Consider the following 17,492-nt stretch of genomic DNA (forward strand, 5'->3'; position numbering starts at 1 on the left):
TTAATAGTGTCCCCAGTTGTAATGTAGTGTGTTCATGATTCTGGTCCATGGAAGTGAGTTAGCAAGGCAATAACTAAAAAAGAATCTATCTGTGGTTATTTTGAAGGTGAATTTAACTTTTCATGTGCAATTTGACACATGTATGCTAATCTGCTTGCTTAATTTTTTCTGTTACTATTGCTAAACATTTTCATAAACCTATAAGGTGTGAGAGGCAGTTGTGTTAATCATCTAAATGTGCAGTTGAAAAATCCGGTTTATACCAGGTTAAGGGGATTGGGAGGTTGTTGTGAGGGTACATCTGTGACAGGTGACTGTTAAAACTGCATCACTTCTCTGATATAGCCAACGCTGTCCTGCAGTTCTATAAGACAATCAGCAGGGAGGTTGTTCCAAGCATGTTGGAGAACTTGCCACAGTTCTTCTGCAGACTTTGGCTCCTTGCTTCTGATCTCAGACAGCCTTGATCAAGTTTTTATGTAAAAAGTTGTCAATTGCTTACAGTAATATGTTACTTTTTAAAATCAAATACAAAAATATCTCTGTAAAATTAAATCTTTTGGAAAATGAATATTTGGAAATCTCAAATGTGTTCTTTTATACTTACACACACAAAAACATAAACATATATATAATAAAGTCTAGGGTGCCTAAGACTTCTGCACAGTACTGTATCTTAAACCAGCAGGACACTGTGGGCGACTGGATGCTGACACCACTGACTTCAAAGAATGTAAAATACAAACATTTGGGCATCCCTGATCAAACAGCCTTTTACAATATTTTGGTGCACAGAAGCAACCTGAACTGTAAATCTTACACCGTTAAACATGAGACCTTTCTTTAGAGCAAGATTGCTTTTTATTTTAATTCTTACTGTTTATAAATGGTATAAATGAAAAAGGCCCAATGCGCAAGTTTGGGAACCCTTTTGGATTAGTCTTTGTTAGTTTCTAAAAAGATGATTACTAAGGCCCAGACCCAGGTTATTTACTTGTTAGGGCTTCAATGAATCAAGTGAATATAATTCCAGCCAAACTTTTTATTGTGATGTACCTCCAGGATAGACTGATGAAGGTTTTGGAATGGCCACCCCAGTTCCCAGACTTGAATATTATAGAAAATCTGTGGGGAGACCTCAAACATGCCATACATGCAAGGAGGCCGAAGAATATTTCTGAGCTGCCAGGAAGAATTGGGGAAAATTCCCAAAAAATTCCCAAGAAAATACAGAAAGCATTTGTAAGCTCTTTGCAAGTAATGTTGCTTTAAAATGTGAAGAAATGTGTCATGCTTAACTTTGTACGATTTAGGGGTCAGGTTCGCTTCTGTTCACCAAAATATTCATTGTAAAATACTTTTTCACCAGCGGTACATATTTGACCCAGGTTGGGTCTTTACCGTGTTACAGTATATGTATTATTTAAAAATTAAGTTTGAAAGTTAACACTGCTCCGTTCAGAAGGGTCACATCGATAAGTGACTGATAACAAGAAGATTAGATCACGGAATAAGAGCACAATGATTGGCTGAGATATGAGTAATCAAGTTCAATGTTCAGGGTTAGGAGAATCTACTGGCACCACTGATAGATTATGAGCGCTGAGTGTACTTTTTTTTTTACTGCTTATAAGGGGTGAAGCAAAGTTTCATATGTGTGTCCAAGTAAGCACTTGTGCTGTTCTGGGTTTACAAACAGGACAAGCTAGGAAAAGAAGGGTTCTTTCCAAAGACCAAAGCTATAATTATGATATCAATGAGTGTGTAATTACAAAGGTCATAACTGGTTGTAAGTTTCAAAGTGGTGAGGGTTTGCAGTATTCAAAGTGTTACATTAGTATTGTCTTTTTGTACACACGATTAAAAAGGTGTACAAAGTCAATATTTGGGTTGCAGCAATATCAAATGAATGGCATTCTAAGTTCTAAATTCACTTTGTTGTATACAGTATTAGCAACATAATCTGTGGCATATTGTCCATTCATTTCATCTTGTATTCAAATCACTAAAAAATGCATAAACATAGCTGCATCACTGATATAGGTAGCATAGTCTTTTTTCTTTAGACTTCATGGATTCGTATGAATTGACTCCACAAGGTGGCTGGCTTTTCTAAGAAAGCCCAGATTTATTTCCTGCTCATAAACTATTCTGATATTATTGTCTCTCTTAAGGCTAATTTCAGTCCTCTATATCCACTTTACTTTAACTTCACAATTTTTCTTAAAAGTTTTAGCATGTGCTGTCCATCTTGGAATTGTGACTGTTATTGTTGTTTGTGAATTCTGCCATCACAGTGCTTTCACTTTGTTCAAATTGAAATCATTAAAAAAATTATAACATCCTTCATTATTAGTTAATGTATTTACTCATGCACCTCTGGGTGGTTATAGACTGGACGCGGCAACCATGGTTGGAACCCAGGTCAGTGTGTGTTGGGCTGGTTCACAGTGACCCTGAAAAGAGCATAGAATGATAATGCCATTATTGGTTCATTCTTGGCCCAGTTTTGTGTACTCACACCCTCAGAAAGCAGGGATAATGTCAACCATTACTTAATGGTTGTCAGTGACTTTAAACCCTTGTACACACGTTTCAGTCCGGTTCTCATTCACTGAAATACATGAAGATGGTTCAATAGTCAAAGATATTCAGCTTAGTGTCATTGCTGGTGGCGTGTGTTTCTGCTGCTTTTGAAACTGTAGACCAGGGATCATCGGAGTACTCAAATCACGGTCCTCGAGGTCTGTGAACTGCTGGTTTTCCACCTTCCCTTTACTGGAGAGTCAAGTGTGGCCAATCAGCAGCACTAGTTGTTCAGTCAATTACCTGGGAGAAAAGAAAACCAGGGCTGTATTTGGATTCCAGGTCCAGATGATTTGATGATTGCTGCTGTTGACCATACAATGTTGATATATGACCTTAAAGAATATGAACAGATCCTAAAGGGTTTGATTTGTGCTCGGCTGGAAGAAGTTTGAGCCCTGGGGGATTATGGACCTGAAGGGTATATATCTTGATACAACAGATACAACAAGTAACAACAGATATTTATTAGAGAATAAATCCTAGGCCCTCATTAATGTGTTTTATTTTGGAATGTGTGTTAAAAATCTATTTACATTCTCACCAGAAAGGAAACCTACTGTACAACAACTGATCCATGGGGTCCAGTCGAGTTGGCAAATGTCTTACCTTCTGTGTTTGCACAGTAGAACGTGTACATGGTGGGGGTTGGGGGGCAGAAATGCAAGGAGCTCTAGTCAATGTCACAGTGGTGATAAGGCCTACAGTTGCCAAATACGAAAATTGTTTCCTGAAACGCAAAACGGCTGATCATTAACCTGGGTGGGGGGTGGGGTTCGGTTGGAGGAGTCTTTGGCTTGAACTGAAAGATTCAGCCTGTGATAAGTTTATCAGGAATTTTGAAGTTCATTTCATTACCTTTGGTGTAATCTGATCCACAACACTTGGTTGACACATTGTTTTACTTGGTTCCTTGGTAATGGTTCCATGTTTAATACAGTATCCATGGTCTCTCGGTGAGTCAAACTTGATTCATGGCTGTGATGTGTATCTTCCATTTCTACAGTTAACTCTGCTTGCCAAAGCTCAATAATTAGCTCTTTATTTATTCTGACAAATACTAAATAATACAATTGCATATTTGTTGCTTCTTATTCCAGTATTTTGGATACTACCGGTGCATATGCATTCTGCTGATCAAGCAACTAAACATATCACGCATCACAAAATTGGACACAGTTCCACTGCAAGACTACAGGCCTCTTGTTGTAATACCTCTCCTGGTCGTTGGGGGTCACTGTTGTTAAATGGATATGTCAGTTCTTTTCTAGCAGTCCTTCACATTAGACTGCTAGGCTCATTAAAATTAGATTGACATGACAGATATGGTATATCAGTGCTGATACGTTTTGTTGTGCCTCTGCACATTAGCAATGATTTTCAGAGATATGTGCAGCTGGCTGAAAAATGTTTTGTTGTCGCGGCTAAATACATTTAGGTACTACAACAGTTTCTGTGTTTCATTAGAGTCAAATAACAAAACATTGTAAAGCAGGAAATGAGTCATTCAAAACTGGAGGATAATATGGTATTGAATCCAGACATGTTTCGACCGAAAGAAAAGAAAGGGGGCGGGGGTAGTCGGAGCCTATTTTAAGGCACTGTTTCAGCGTGTGGTTGGGCCCCACGGTTTAGCGCCTATTCCAGACCACGCCAGTACTGTCCCACAGGCCCTACAAGACAAAGCACAGAGTGCTCTAACTGCACCCAGGGATGATAGGGTTTCAGCCAACCAATGACGACTCATCAAACTCCAGTGACCCCTGCTGATTGGGCATCTGCACGTCGGCCTTCAACCCAGGGAAGAAATGGTCGCTGCAGTTCTCTCTATGGACTGGTGCTATCAACTGCGAGGCATTGATGGCCACATTAGATCCACAAGTAAGTCTGTGATGTCTAAGCAGGCATTTTCCCGTTGACATCTGAGGCAAAGCACCTGTAATTACAACACTGATTGGGTGTGACCAGCAGTGTGGTCAGATTGAACATTTCAGCCCCCAGAGAGTGCTGCAACACCTGTTGTCTGTCCTGTGTTGACTCTTTAAACTGGACATGACAGCTCAGTATAGATGAGTTAAAATATCCACCATGGATGGCTTTACTTGTGTCTTCAGTGACTTTTATCTTTTAGATACATTTAAACAGCAGTATGTGCTGGATATTGCTTCTTTGTTTTGACATGAGCATTCAAATATCAGAATGTCAAATATCAGCTGGGTAAACTGTGTACTTGTCTATATGTTTATTTCTCCTTCTCACCTATAGAGCTTTAGTAAACAGCCTTGGGTCTAGGCCTTCTATTAATTATTTATTTTACCCATTCATTAGATCTACAGTAATGTATGCTATTTGGGAAGCTTGAATGTATGCACTTTTTAATACTTTCTGATGGCAAATTAGCTGGTGAATTAGCTGCCAAATTAGTTTGCACAAATGTTTCTGTGAAAACATTACAGTAAGTCAAGCAGCTTGATTATTTTATTGCTCTCTGAAACACATATCTGTATTTGACAGAGTGCAGCCTCAGTTTTAGTAGGGCTGTTGTACAGTGGGTGACAGTATCTCTGTGGAGTATCTCTGTGGGCGGGAGTTCTGTGGAGACACACAGATAAGATGTCTCCCCCCCACAGATTTGTCTCCGGCATACTTGGTGCTTCAAGTTAACTTGTGAGCATTAGCAGAATCCTGTGCAGCTGAAAGCAAAAGAGACCGGATAAAGTATGTCATTGTATACATGGCAAGCTTGCTCTGTTAATATTTGACCCTTGAGGGTGGGACGGTTGAACTGTGCAGACAAGAAGCATCTGCCCTTGGCAGGAAAGACTATCAGCCTTTCATGTGTGGGAGTGTATTGTACGTTTATGTGTGTGTTTGTGTACGTGTGTCTGGTGAGGGTGGGAGGCTGTGCAGAAGGCTGAACTTAGGCAACAAAAAGAGAAAAAAAGAGAAAAGTTTCCCTTTTTAGTCAGGAGGAAACCGAAGCACACGCAGGGAAGCCCTGACAAAGAGAGAGAAACAAAGAGCGAGAAACAGAGAGAGCTGAAGGGGAGAGAAGCTGAAGCGAGGAGGGGGGTTTGACCGGGGAGGGGTGTCTCGGATGCGAGGAGGAGGCCCTGAAGGGGAGGCTCGGCGTTGTTTATCTGCAGCGGCGAGGTTTGGACGAGTTCCCTCCACATGCCAGCCGCGCTCCCCTCCCCCAAGCCAGGAGTGGAGCCCTTCCGCTGGGCCCTGGAGGTGCAGAGATCAGGCGATGCAGAGGGCTTAGCGCTAGCCGCTAGCCGTTAGCCGCTAGCGCGCTGCACGGGGCTAACTGGTAAGGCTGCGCTGTGGAGATGGAGATCGGCACGTGGTGGTTTTGTGGGTGTGTCAGGCCTGGGGGCTGAGGGGGGCCAGGCTCAGGAGGTGTGAGGCTCCATGTCTCGGAGAGTGAAGTCCCACATTTGCATTCGTGAACCTTTTAATGGTTGTGTTAGTAGCCTGGTTGGGGTGACAGAGGAGGCAGAAGCTACAGGAAGTGGCATGGATGCTTGTCGGTGAGTAAAATGAACAGTGATGGATCCGGGAGGACTGAACTCATAGCAGTTTCTTAAGAACAAACACTGTCCCACAACTATCAAACAATTAAGAAGTTCCTTATTCTGTAAGTTGTCTATGAAAAGTTAAATGTTGTCTGGTGTTTTTACAGCTTAAGCATGTCTAGGGCTCTGGCTGCACTTAAAATGAAAGCTAAATAAACGAAACCTAAATAAAATTTATCAGTTCTAGCACCAAGTACTCTCTTTTACCAGGTCTGTGTTTTATTAATTTACTGATTTTTGTGATCATATATATATGTAATAATAAGCCAAAATGTATTTAATCTCCAGGTTAAATTCCAAGCTAAGTTGCACTTACAGGAAGAACAATTATGACAGTATATCAAGTTTTTTTATTGTTTGTGTCAATACATTTGAGTAAGCTGAAAAATATTGCAGATATTGCGAACCATACGCATCTAACTATTGCTTCTACAAAGAATGCTGTGTTATGCATAGTATTTATATATCATACAATAGCATATATTGTATAATTATTCATATAATGCATACACTTACATTAACAGAAGTGGTATTTTAAATAAGCATAGTATATACTGACATACACTCACTGAGCACTTTATTAGGTACACCTATGTATGCATGTGATTATCTAATCAGCCAATTGTGTGGCAGCAGTGCAATGCATAAAATCATGCAGATACAGGTCAGGAACTTCAGTTAAGGTTCACATCAACCATCAGAATTTGGAAATAATGTGATCTCCGTGATCACATTATTTGACGGTGGCATGATTGTTGGTGTCAGACAGGGTGATTTGAGTATTTCTGTAACTGCTTATCTCCTGGGATTTCCACACACAACAGTCTCTAGAGTTTGCCGAGAATGGCAAACTCCAGTAAGCAGCAGTTCTGTGGACACAAGCATGTTGCTAATGAGAGAGGGAGGGGAAAGGCCCAGACTGGTCAAAGCTGACAGGAAGGTAACAGTAGCACAAAGAACTACACATTACCACAGTGATATGCAGACCTCTGAGTGGATAGGCTACAGCAGCAATAAACATAATAAGTCTAAAATATACCTAATACAGTGCTCACTGAGTGTATGTCACTATATTTGGCCAATGTTTTTGTATCAGGTGACCTTACTGAATGTATATACGATTATGCAAAGGAGTGTTAATGGGTTGATTGTCAATTATAATTCATTATTAATCAGACTATTGTTTATGTGGTCAACTGAGAGAGAGCGTATCTCTCTTCAGCCACCAGATATAGTTGACTGTTTTTAAGGGTAAAATGTTGAGTCTGCTGTGCACTTTCCACAATGGGGGATCAGACTTCATTTGAAATAGACATCATAGAAGTGCTGAAAATCAAGGTTTTTCAGTTTTCTTTCTCCGGAATTTGTGGACATGAATGATACAGGTGATTCATACTAATATAATAAGCACCATTTATGGTGTGTGCAACTCCAACAGTATACTAAGTATGCCCAGTGGTAATGTTTAGGCATTATTCTTATTTATTTATTTAATCCTTTATTTAACCAGGGAAGGTCCATTGAGGACATATTTATATTTTTTGGGAGAGTACAGTTGCACGTGGGGAGAGAGAGAGAGATAGAGAGAGAGAGCGATAGAGAGAAACAGAGAGAGCAATAGAGAGAGAGATACAGACAGAGAGCGATTGAGAGAGAGATACAGAGAGAGAGAACGATAAAGAGAGAGAGAGCGATCGATAGAGAGATACAGAGAGAGCGATAGAGAGATACAGAGAGAGAGATAGAGAGAGAGGTTGAAGCCCCTGGAGCAGTTTCGGTGAAGGGCCTTGCTCAAATTTTTCCGTTGTCATTTCGGGATCCGACTCTGGTGGAGCAATTTACCACCCCCGGACATCACTCTGACTGATAGGTCATGACACCTGCGTAACCTGGTTCTCCAGGCTTTGAGGGAGGGCAGGCTGGGGCACGTTACGAGATGACTGCTACTAGGCAGGCATTTTGTCCTCTGTTCTCTAAGAGAGGATGGATGTAGGTGGATTGTGGATATATCATTAAAGCCAAAAAGAATGGCTGAGGATAAATGGTGTGTGTGTGTGTGTGTGTGTGTGTGTGTGATTGTACTGTATGTGTCAGTGTTAATGCTGTGTGTGTGTGTTACGTTACATTAATGACATTTGGCAGGCGCTCTTATCCAGAGCAACGTACAACAAAGTGCAAAGTGCATACCCATAACCAGGGATAAGTGCGCTGAAGGGATGAATATAATTTCAGTCTTACCTGGGTTGAGCTTTAGATGGTGGTAGTCCATCCAGCTCTGGATGTCACTCAAGCAGAGATACAGGCTGTGGCCAGATCTGAAGCCAGACTGATGGGGGTCTAGCAGGTTGTTTTTAGAAAAGAAAGAAGAAAGTTGACTAGAAGCGGCTCATTCTATTGTTTTAGATAGAAAAGGAAGAAGAGATACCGGACGGTAGTTCTGGATGATGGAAGGATCCAGTGTAGGCTTTTTAGCAGCGGGGTGATGTGGGCCCGCTTGAAGGATGCTGGAAAACAGCCAGAAGACAGAGAGGAGTTAACAAGGGAGGTGACAAATGGGAGAATGTCAGGTGTGATAGTCTGGAGGAGAGAAGAGGGGATAGGGTCAAGGGCACAGGTTGTAGGGCGGTGGGGGAGCAGGAGTTAATGCAGTGTGTGTGTATGTTTTTACTGTACGTGTTAGTGTTAATGCAATGTGTGTGATTGTACTGTATGTGTTCGTGTTAATGCAGTGTGTGTATGTGTTTATACTGTATGTGTTAGTGTTAATGCAGTGTGTGTGTTTGTACTGTATGTGTTAGTGCTAATGCAGTGTGTGTGATTGTATTGTATGTGTTAGTGTTAATGCAGTGTGTTTGTTTGAAACTTCTGAGCAAAAATTGGACCTGCAGGCATGGTTAAATCTAAAGCATCTAAAGAGAATATCCCATATGTATTTGGACAAATTGGGATGTAAGCTGTATGTAAGTGTGACTACCTGCTACCAATACACAGTCAGGCTAATTTGTGATGTGTGTGTCCTGGAATATGTATTAGATCACCCTAACTTGTACAGAGAATTTGCATTTTGGAGTGTCATATTCCGTCTGACTTTTGAAAATGATTTGCAATCACACATCCTCATGATTAAATAGTTTCCTCATTTATCATCATACAGAAGTTACACTACCAGCAAGGAGGACATCATGAATAACAAGTCACATTTGTGATCTGGGTAGATAAAAATGCTAACTGAAAAAGGTTTTTTCCTTCCTTCATTTCAGACCTATGATGGATGTGTAGAGTTCAGGATGGACTCGGTGCTGTCTTTCTTCGGTTTGGACTGTGCAAGAAGGAAAGAGAAAGGTGAGGAGCTTATTAACTGACATTTCAAACCTGTGTCAAGTTTATCTTTTTGTTTTGTTTTGTTTTTTATTCAAAAATAAGACGCACTCTTGCAGTTGGTATAAACAGCTCAAGTATCATGACATTTTCCCACAAACAGTCACAAAGAGGTAAGATGTGAAACCTGGCTATGAAGTCCAGGGGCCTGTAATCTTAACACAATTTCTCAAATCTTAGGTTTGGTTTACTGTACACAAATAATTGAGACTGAAAAAAAGTTTCCTATGTTGGTTTTGTTGGATGTATGTTGGAACATCTGCACTGTATGCATCTGTAATATACTGTACACACACATGTGATGTATGCACTGTTCATGCCTGAACCCGTTATTCCTGAAGCACAAACACGGCCCGCACAGGGCACTTCCATGCAGCCTTCAAATGTAAACATAACCAACAAGTAATTAACTTACACCTCGCATAAACTGTACGTGGGGATATGATCATATCTATGCCAAAGTGGGACTTTATAAATAGCTACTTAGTTATGGCTTAGTTATGTATAGGCCACCATTTAAGATAGAATTTGATCATAAGATCATTTTTAAATGATGTGACTGCTAGCCACCGATTTGTACATCCAGTTGCTTTCCCTCCTCTTCCAATATCAACTGTTAACAAAGAGATGCAGTATGTTTCATCATTATGTTTCATCATTTATGGCCAGTTTTGCATCATTGACCACAAGAGAAAAATAGTCGTTTTTTGCAGTGAATACATAATGGCGTAAGACCAGGCACACCCACTGATACAGTATGTGTTTCATGTGGGGCCAGTTCAATACAGGTTACTGACAAGATTATGTCTTTGCATCCGTAATAGAACACTGCCTGAAGGGACAGAGTTTATAAGAGGACAGTACAGCTATATAATAGAATACTACGTGTGACTGATACATCCATATATTAAAGTGACCGTTAAGGTAAATCCACGAATGGTTCAAACTACATCGACATGTATGGGGTATCGACTTATATCAGTCTAAACATTTCCATCAAATTCTATGAGGGGATTAAAATGGGTGTTTTATTATAGTTATTTACATTACTTTGAATATTGATTTGGTGGATGTGTAGTGGATACATCCCTTTGTGGTAATTTATGGTTATTGTTTCCTGTTTCCAACCCCAACACTTTAAATATGCTATTTAAAATACACATGAAAGTACCATGCCCATACCTTTTTGCCTAGTTCTGACTTCCTGTTCTTTTAGCCTAGATCAACTCTCCAATATGGCAGATGAGATGCATCGCAGGTAGTCTGCTCTTAATTTGAGATTAACCCTTGAGAGGCAGAAGGAGATCTTAAAACGGAGAATGAAACTTTTGACGATTGAAACCATTTGACAGTTGCACATTGTTTCATGAAGCTATTACCACTTTAATGAACAGTACATTTCTGTGGTCTGATTTCGTTTTATGGAATATTACATTCAGGACTGAAGACCTACCTCCTTTGACAGTACCTTGGTTCCCCTCCCCTTAGCAGTCCCACCGTTTCATGGTTTTTCGGTCATGTTTTATGATTGTAGGTCTCTCATCTTAGCACTTAGTATACTGTCGGTGCAATCTAAATGGTAAATGGTAAATTATTTTTTGGTTCATGCTTGGCACAGTAACCTTGCATTATAGCTCGAGTGATGTTGTGTGTCATTCCCTCTGGTTTGGGAATGTATTTTGCCTGATCTGGCACTATTGTTCAGAGTCCTCGCTATTGTACTTACAGTGTGTTCACCTACTCTGTGTCACTGTGGATAAGAGTGTCTTCTTAATGCGTGCAATAGTGTAATGTAATGTAATGCAATGTAATGTAATGTAATGTTCTGTCTTTTAGAGGAGGAGAGATGTCTACGAGCAAATGATAGAGAGTTTAACCTGTCCTTCAGATATGCCGTGAGTGCTGGTGACTGTATTCTCTGAATGACTCTCTCTCTCTCTTGCACACACACACCTTTCCTCAGCTCTGTAGTGATGTGTATTGTGGGTTCAGTGCACCCCACTACTTCTGACACATGCAGGCCGGTTTTTACCTGATTAAAGGTCAGCCTCTCCTGTGGTTTCACCAGCATGAGGAGGTAGGGGAAAGTGGGTAATAAACATCTCTATGGAAAATTACACTGAGGTTTTGATTAGCAATTACAGTACACTATCAAGGAAGAACGTTAATGACATTTTAATACGCGGTATATGTGCAAGTAATGAGAGTACTCCACTCCAAGCGCTGCTTTTACAACTCTGTACAACACAGGAATCAGTGGCTTCAGTTTCGTGTAAACCGAATGTTTATGTTCGTCAGCTAGAACCATGGCTCAGTAAATGATAACACACAGTACAACTCTGCTCTTCATCAGACTTGTCTAATGGCTCGTGGTGGTCTGGTGATAACTGTACGTTACTCATGTCTCTGTTTATGAATGTTCATATCATTATATACAGTAGTGTGAAAAAGTGTTTGCCCCCTTCCTGATTTCTAATTTTTTTGCATGTTTGCACTTAAATGTTTCAGATCATCAAACAAATTTAAATATTAGTCAAAGACAACACAAGTAAACACAAAATGCAGTTTTTAAATGAAGGTTTTTATTATTAAGGGAGAAAAAAAATCCAAACCTATATGGCCCTGTGTGAAAAAGTGATTGCCCCCCTGTTAAAACATAACTTAACTGTGGTTTATCAAACCTGAGTTCAATTTCTCTAGCCACACCCAGGCCTGATTACTGCCATACCTGTTCTCAATCAAGAAATCACTTAAATAGGACCTGTCTGACAAAAAGCTAGACATCATGCCGAGATCTAAAGAAATTCAGGAACAAATGAGAAAGAAAGTAATTGAGATCTATCAGTCTGGAAAAGGTTATAAAGCCATTTCTAAAGCTTTGGGACTCCAGCGAACCACAGTGAGAGCCATTATCCACAAATGGCGAAAACATGGAACAGTGGTGAACCTTCCCCTTGCCGACCAAAATTACCCCAAGAGCGCAGCGACGACTAATCCAAGAAGTCACAAAAGACCCCACAACAACATCCAAAGAACTGCAGGCCTCACTTGCCTCAGTTAAGGTCAGTGTTCATGACTCCACCATAAGAAAGAGACTGGGCAAAAATGGCCTGCATGGCAGAGTTCCAAGACGAAAAACCACTGCTGAGCAAAAAGAACATTAAGGCTCGTCTCAATTTTGCCAGAAAACATTTCGATGTTCCCCAAGACTTTTGGGAAAATACTCTGTGGTCTGACGAGACAAAAGTTGAACTTTTTGGAAGGTGTGCGTCCCATTACATCTGGCGTAAAAGTAACACCGCATTTCAGAAAAAGAACATCATACCAACAGTAAAATATGGTGGTGGTAGTGTGATGGTCTGGGGCTGTTTTGCTGCTTCAGGACCTGGAAGACTTGCTGTGATAAATGGAACCATAAATTCTGCTGTCTACCAAAAAATCCTAAAGGAGAATGTTCGGCCATCTGTTCGTGACCTCAAGCTGAAACGAACTTGGGTTCTGCAGCAGGACAATGATCCAAAACACACCAGCAAGTCCACCTCTGAATGGCTGAATTACAACAATTCTGCAATTCTGGCCCAACCAGTTATTAGGTTTAGGGGGCAATCACTTTTTCACACAGGGCCATGTAGGTTTGGATTTTTTTTCTCCCTTAATAATACAAACCTTCATTTAAAAACTGCATTTTGTGTTTACTTGTGTTGTCTTTGACTAATATTTAAATTTGTTTGATGATCTGAAACATTAAAGTGTGACAAACATGCAAAAAAATAAGAAATCAGGAAGGGGGCAAACACTTTTTCACACCACTGTATATTATGAGTCTTTTCTCTGCATCTGCTAGGTTTTGGAGGGGAAATGAATATTGTGGCCTGAGACAGAGCATTCTTTTGATTTTGTGGTCCAAACACCTATTCTGAAGCAGCACAAGTTCTAGCCTGGAAATCCCCCTTTGTAGGAGGCGACAAATCTCCTACCCATCTTCACATATTCACTGTAATGTACATGATGCATATACTGACAAAATTAATAATTATGACGAAATAAATAAAATGGGTAGATAAACATTCATAAGCAGATACACTTCTGACAAACTGCCCTTCTCTCGAGTTTGAGCCCGTGATACGCCTGACTCACCTTTGTCTCTGTCTTCCAGACGAACGCCATTAAAACCTCCAAGTACAACCTGCTGACCTTCCTGCCACTCAACCTCTTCGAGCAGCTCCAGAGGCTGGCCAATGCCTACTTCTTCTTCCTGCTCATGCTCCAGGTTACCACCCTGCCCACAGTCTTAGCCAATCAAGTCCCCTACCCCGACCAATCCCAGTGTGCAACATTAACATATTGTGACATACGGTCTCCAAGTTGACTTATTCACTGTTATGTACATTGATTTACACAGGAGGTTTGGAGTGTGAAGTTCCATTAACACTTATCGTTAAGCATTATGAAATAATTACACATTTTCTGTGGTATTCACATTTAAGGGGTGAGCAAACCTCTTGCACTAGCTACTAGAGAGTGACTCTGGACCAGATCTGGTCGGCCTGTAGCGTAGTGGTTAAGGTGCATGACTGGGACACGCACTGTCTATGGCTCGAACCCTAGTGTAGCCACAATAAGATTCGCACAGCCGTTGGGCCCTTGAGCAAGCATTGCTCCTGGGGAGGATTGTCTCCTGCTTAGTCTATGCAATTAATGTAATGTAATGTAATGTAATCTGCAGTCTGCATTGATTCTGGCCCAAAGTCTGCACTGCCTTCTAACATCGGTGCTGATCTGACCTGGAGTCGCTTGCTATACTGTATATCATAAAAAAATATTCCCTCATTAAATTTTGAGTCTTAAAACACTGATTGCTGTAGCGCTGAACACCCTAAAAGTTAGTCGGTATAACTGCATGCACTGCAGAGTCAGAACCTTACCTTAAAATGATCATTCAAAATCAATTTACCAATAATAATTTAAATTCAATGCTACAAAACATAGACTGTAATTACAATATTTAGTTGCTTTGTATTTTTTGAATGAACCCCAGCAGAATCAGAAAAAAAGCATGTGAACTAAAATTAGATGGAAAGATTATGACATTTATTTTCTCCTTATTTGATGGCTTGCCCCTGCCCCTGTTTTTACATTACATTTGTTTGGTATTGTAGTTGTGTTTGTAGAGAAGCAGGAAACATGGTTTGTGTCAATTCTATGTCAGTTCAGCAAGTCCAGGGTGTGAATTGTAATTCTAATCATGAATTCAAGAGTGTCCATAAAGCTCACTAATGTTTTGAATTTCAATTAGTTTCCTGAAATGAAATAGGCTTGACTCCAGTTCTCATGAGGAAGCTTTGGTTTTGACATTGTGATTGACTCTGTTCCTACTCTTGTCAACTTCTCTTCACCTAGTTATAAAGAGGATGAGTCATGCTGTTGAGGACTATAGAAATTAACTTTCTTTCTAAGAGATCGTGGAACCCCACATGAAAACTTTTAAGAATGTCCTTTTCATGTATCAGTGGCACACACTGTATTGGTTCTATTGGTGGTTTTTCTATTGCAAATGATATCTTTAATCTAACGAAACCTGGTTAAATTAAGGGTTAATTCATTCATCAACTGATATTGATTAATTAATTGAGCAGTAGGATGAAGTGGGACACACTTCTACAAGACTTGACACTAGGTTGATAAGTGATGACATTGATCCAACTAATGTCTGTTTTTTAGCATTATGTTATGAACCACAGTGCATTGCCATTGGAAATGTGTATGTTAACAGTGCTGTAGGTGTATGTGTGAGGTTGGAGAGTGTAGAGCAAAAGAGAAGAAAATGTGGCCTTTGTGGTTAACAGCCTTCTGTTTTCTCCTGTGGCTTATGCCTGTACTGCTAACCTCCTCAGACTCTTCCTCTTGGGCCTAAATGGTGTGTCTGTGTGTGTGTGTGTCCATGCATGTTTGTGGGTGCGTGTGTGTGTGTGTGTGTGCATGTGCGTCTGTGCATTGTGTGTGTGTGTCTGTATGTTTGTGTGTGCGTGTGCGTGTTTTGGTGCATGTTTGCGTGCGTGTGTGTGCACGTGTGGGTGTGCACCTGTCTGTCTCTGATTCCAGCTGATACCAGAAATCTCCTCCCTGTCCTGGTTCACCACCGTGGTCCCCCTGGTCCTGGTGCTGTCTGTAACTGCTGCCAAAGATGCCAGCGATGACCTTGTGAGTCTGACCACCACTACCCGCCACTCTCATCCATATGGGCACGGTGACCTGGAGGGGCTGGGGGGTGGGCACTGGTGTCGTTATTTACCTAGTACTTACTGTACCTAATGTACCTAATGTTTCATTACCTAGGATCACCTAGTAAATACCAGCTACTTACTGTATGTGTAATTAATACAGAAGTGTCTGTATTTATTCAGTAAAGACTAAATAATAATGGCCTGTAAAATGAATAATTACTGCTAGTTTCTATGTTTGTTAAAATAACTGTTCTATTTGTGGATCGCAAGAGTTTTTCTGGCAGAAATGTTGTTTTTGTATTTGTATTAGTCAGTTTAGAGTTGAGTGTGTATTTCCCTTCCTCTGTGTGGTATTTGTCTTTAGTTCAGATAACTGACTTCCTGTGTCCAGAGATCATTAGTTCTTGCTCTTTTTCATTGGGTGAGGGGTGTGAATGGGGGAGGGGCTTGTAGACCAGAAAGGTTCATTTATAGTGCCTCTCTTGTTTCTTTCTATTTCTCAATCTTCAGTGTTGGTTTTCAATGCTCAAATTATGTGGAAGAGCCATGCATTTTTACTCTGTTACGCTGCCCTAATGTTGCTTTGTAGAAAGAAATAACTGAAAACATGCTTGGTTTACTTATAATAATAATGAACAGACTCAGCTTGTGATTATTAATTGTTGCTGTGAGAATTGTCATTTCAAGGCTACCTTATTTAGCCATTTCATGCGTTTGTTGTTGTAACATCATTCAAGATTTACTACGATGTAAACAGGAGGAAACTGGCTTTCAAACAGTCTAGATTTAATGGCCTTGGTGCATTGGCTGCACTCTACACTAGGAGCAAACCTTTTGTTGTGACACCACATCCTTCCCAGCACTGTCTGCAATAATTCTGGCCAAGTCACTTACTTGTACTCCTGTTTGCCGTCATTTCAGAACCGGCACAAAAGTGACAAGCAGGTCAACAACCGCAAAGCCAAAGTCCTTGTCGACGGACAGTGAGTTTGCTTTATTAATTTCTGAACTGTGGGGAATGTGTTCAGGTGTGAATGGAGTCTCTCCAAAGCAGGGAATACTTCACCATCCAACGCCCAGAGTCCTGTCTGAATTAATTTATATAGTTAGTGTGAGTGATGGGAAACTTTAGGTGAATGCATGTTTGTTGTTGTGATTTTGTACATGTTTGTGATTGTTTGAGTGTGCAGTACTTGAGTATGATTGTGGATGTGTGTGTGTGCATGTGTGTGCGTGTGCATGTGTGTGTGCATGTGCATGTGCGTGTGTGCGTGTGTGCGTGTGTGTGTGTGTGCATGTGCGTGTTTGCGTGTAGCTGTGGTGGTTTATGTGCAACAGATTTACAGATACGGAGGTGTGAAAAAGTGTTTGCCCTCTTCCTGATTTCTTTTTTTTTTTTGCATGTTTGTCGCACTTAAATGTTTCAGATCATCAAACAAATTTAAATATTAGTCAAAGACAACACAAGTAAACACAAAATGCAGTTTTTAAATGAAGGTTTTTATTATTAAGGGAGAAAAAATCCAAACCTACATGGCCCTGTGTGAAAAAGTGATTGCCCCCTAAACCTAATAACTGGTTGGGCCACCCTTAGCAGCAACAACTGCAATCAAGCGTTTGGATAACTTGCAATGAGTCTCTTACAGCGCTGTGGAGGAATTTTGGCCCACTCATCTTTGCAGAATTGTTGTAATTCAGCCACATTGGAGGGTTTTTGAGCATGAAC

General features: G+C 40.5%; 1 protein-coding gene across 1 annotated transcript in view; it reads left to right on the forward strand.

Moving 5' to 3' along the window:
* The first annotated feature begins 5,588 nt into the window (after positions 1–5,588).
* atp8b5b (ATPase phospholipid transporting 8B5b) overlaps positions 5,589–17,492 on the forward strand; it is a 35,775-nt gene continuing 23,871 nt past the window's right edge. The window contains exons 1-6 of the mRNA XM_061262098.1: positions 5,589–5,899; positions 9,425–9,506; positions 11,379–11,437; positions 13,699–13,812; positions 15,645–15,743; positions 16,688–16,749. Coding sequence (XP_061118082.1) covers positions 9,452–9,506; positions 11,379–11,437; positions 13,699–13,812; positions 15,645–15,743; positions 16,688–16,749 — 389 coding nt within the window. The 5' untranslated portion in view covers positions 5,589–5,899; positions 9,425–9,451. The remainder of the gene's footprint in view (positions 5,900–9,424; positions 9,507–11,378; positions 11,438–13,698; positions 13,813–15,644; positions 15,744–16,687; positions 16,750–17,492) is intronic.

The sequence above is a fragment of the Conger conger genome, chromosome 12 (assembly GCF_963514075.1).
Source record: "Conger conger chromosome 12, fConCon1.1, whole genome shotgun sequence".
In the NCBI taxonomy this organism is placed as follows: domain Eukaryota; kingdom Metazoa; phylum Chordata; class Actinopteri; order Anguilliformes; family Congridae; genus Conger; species Conger conger.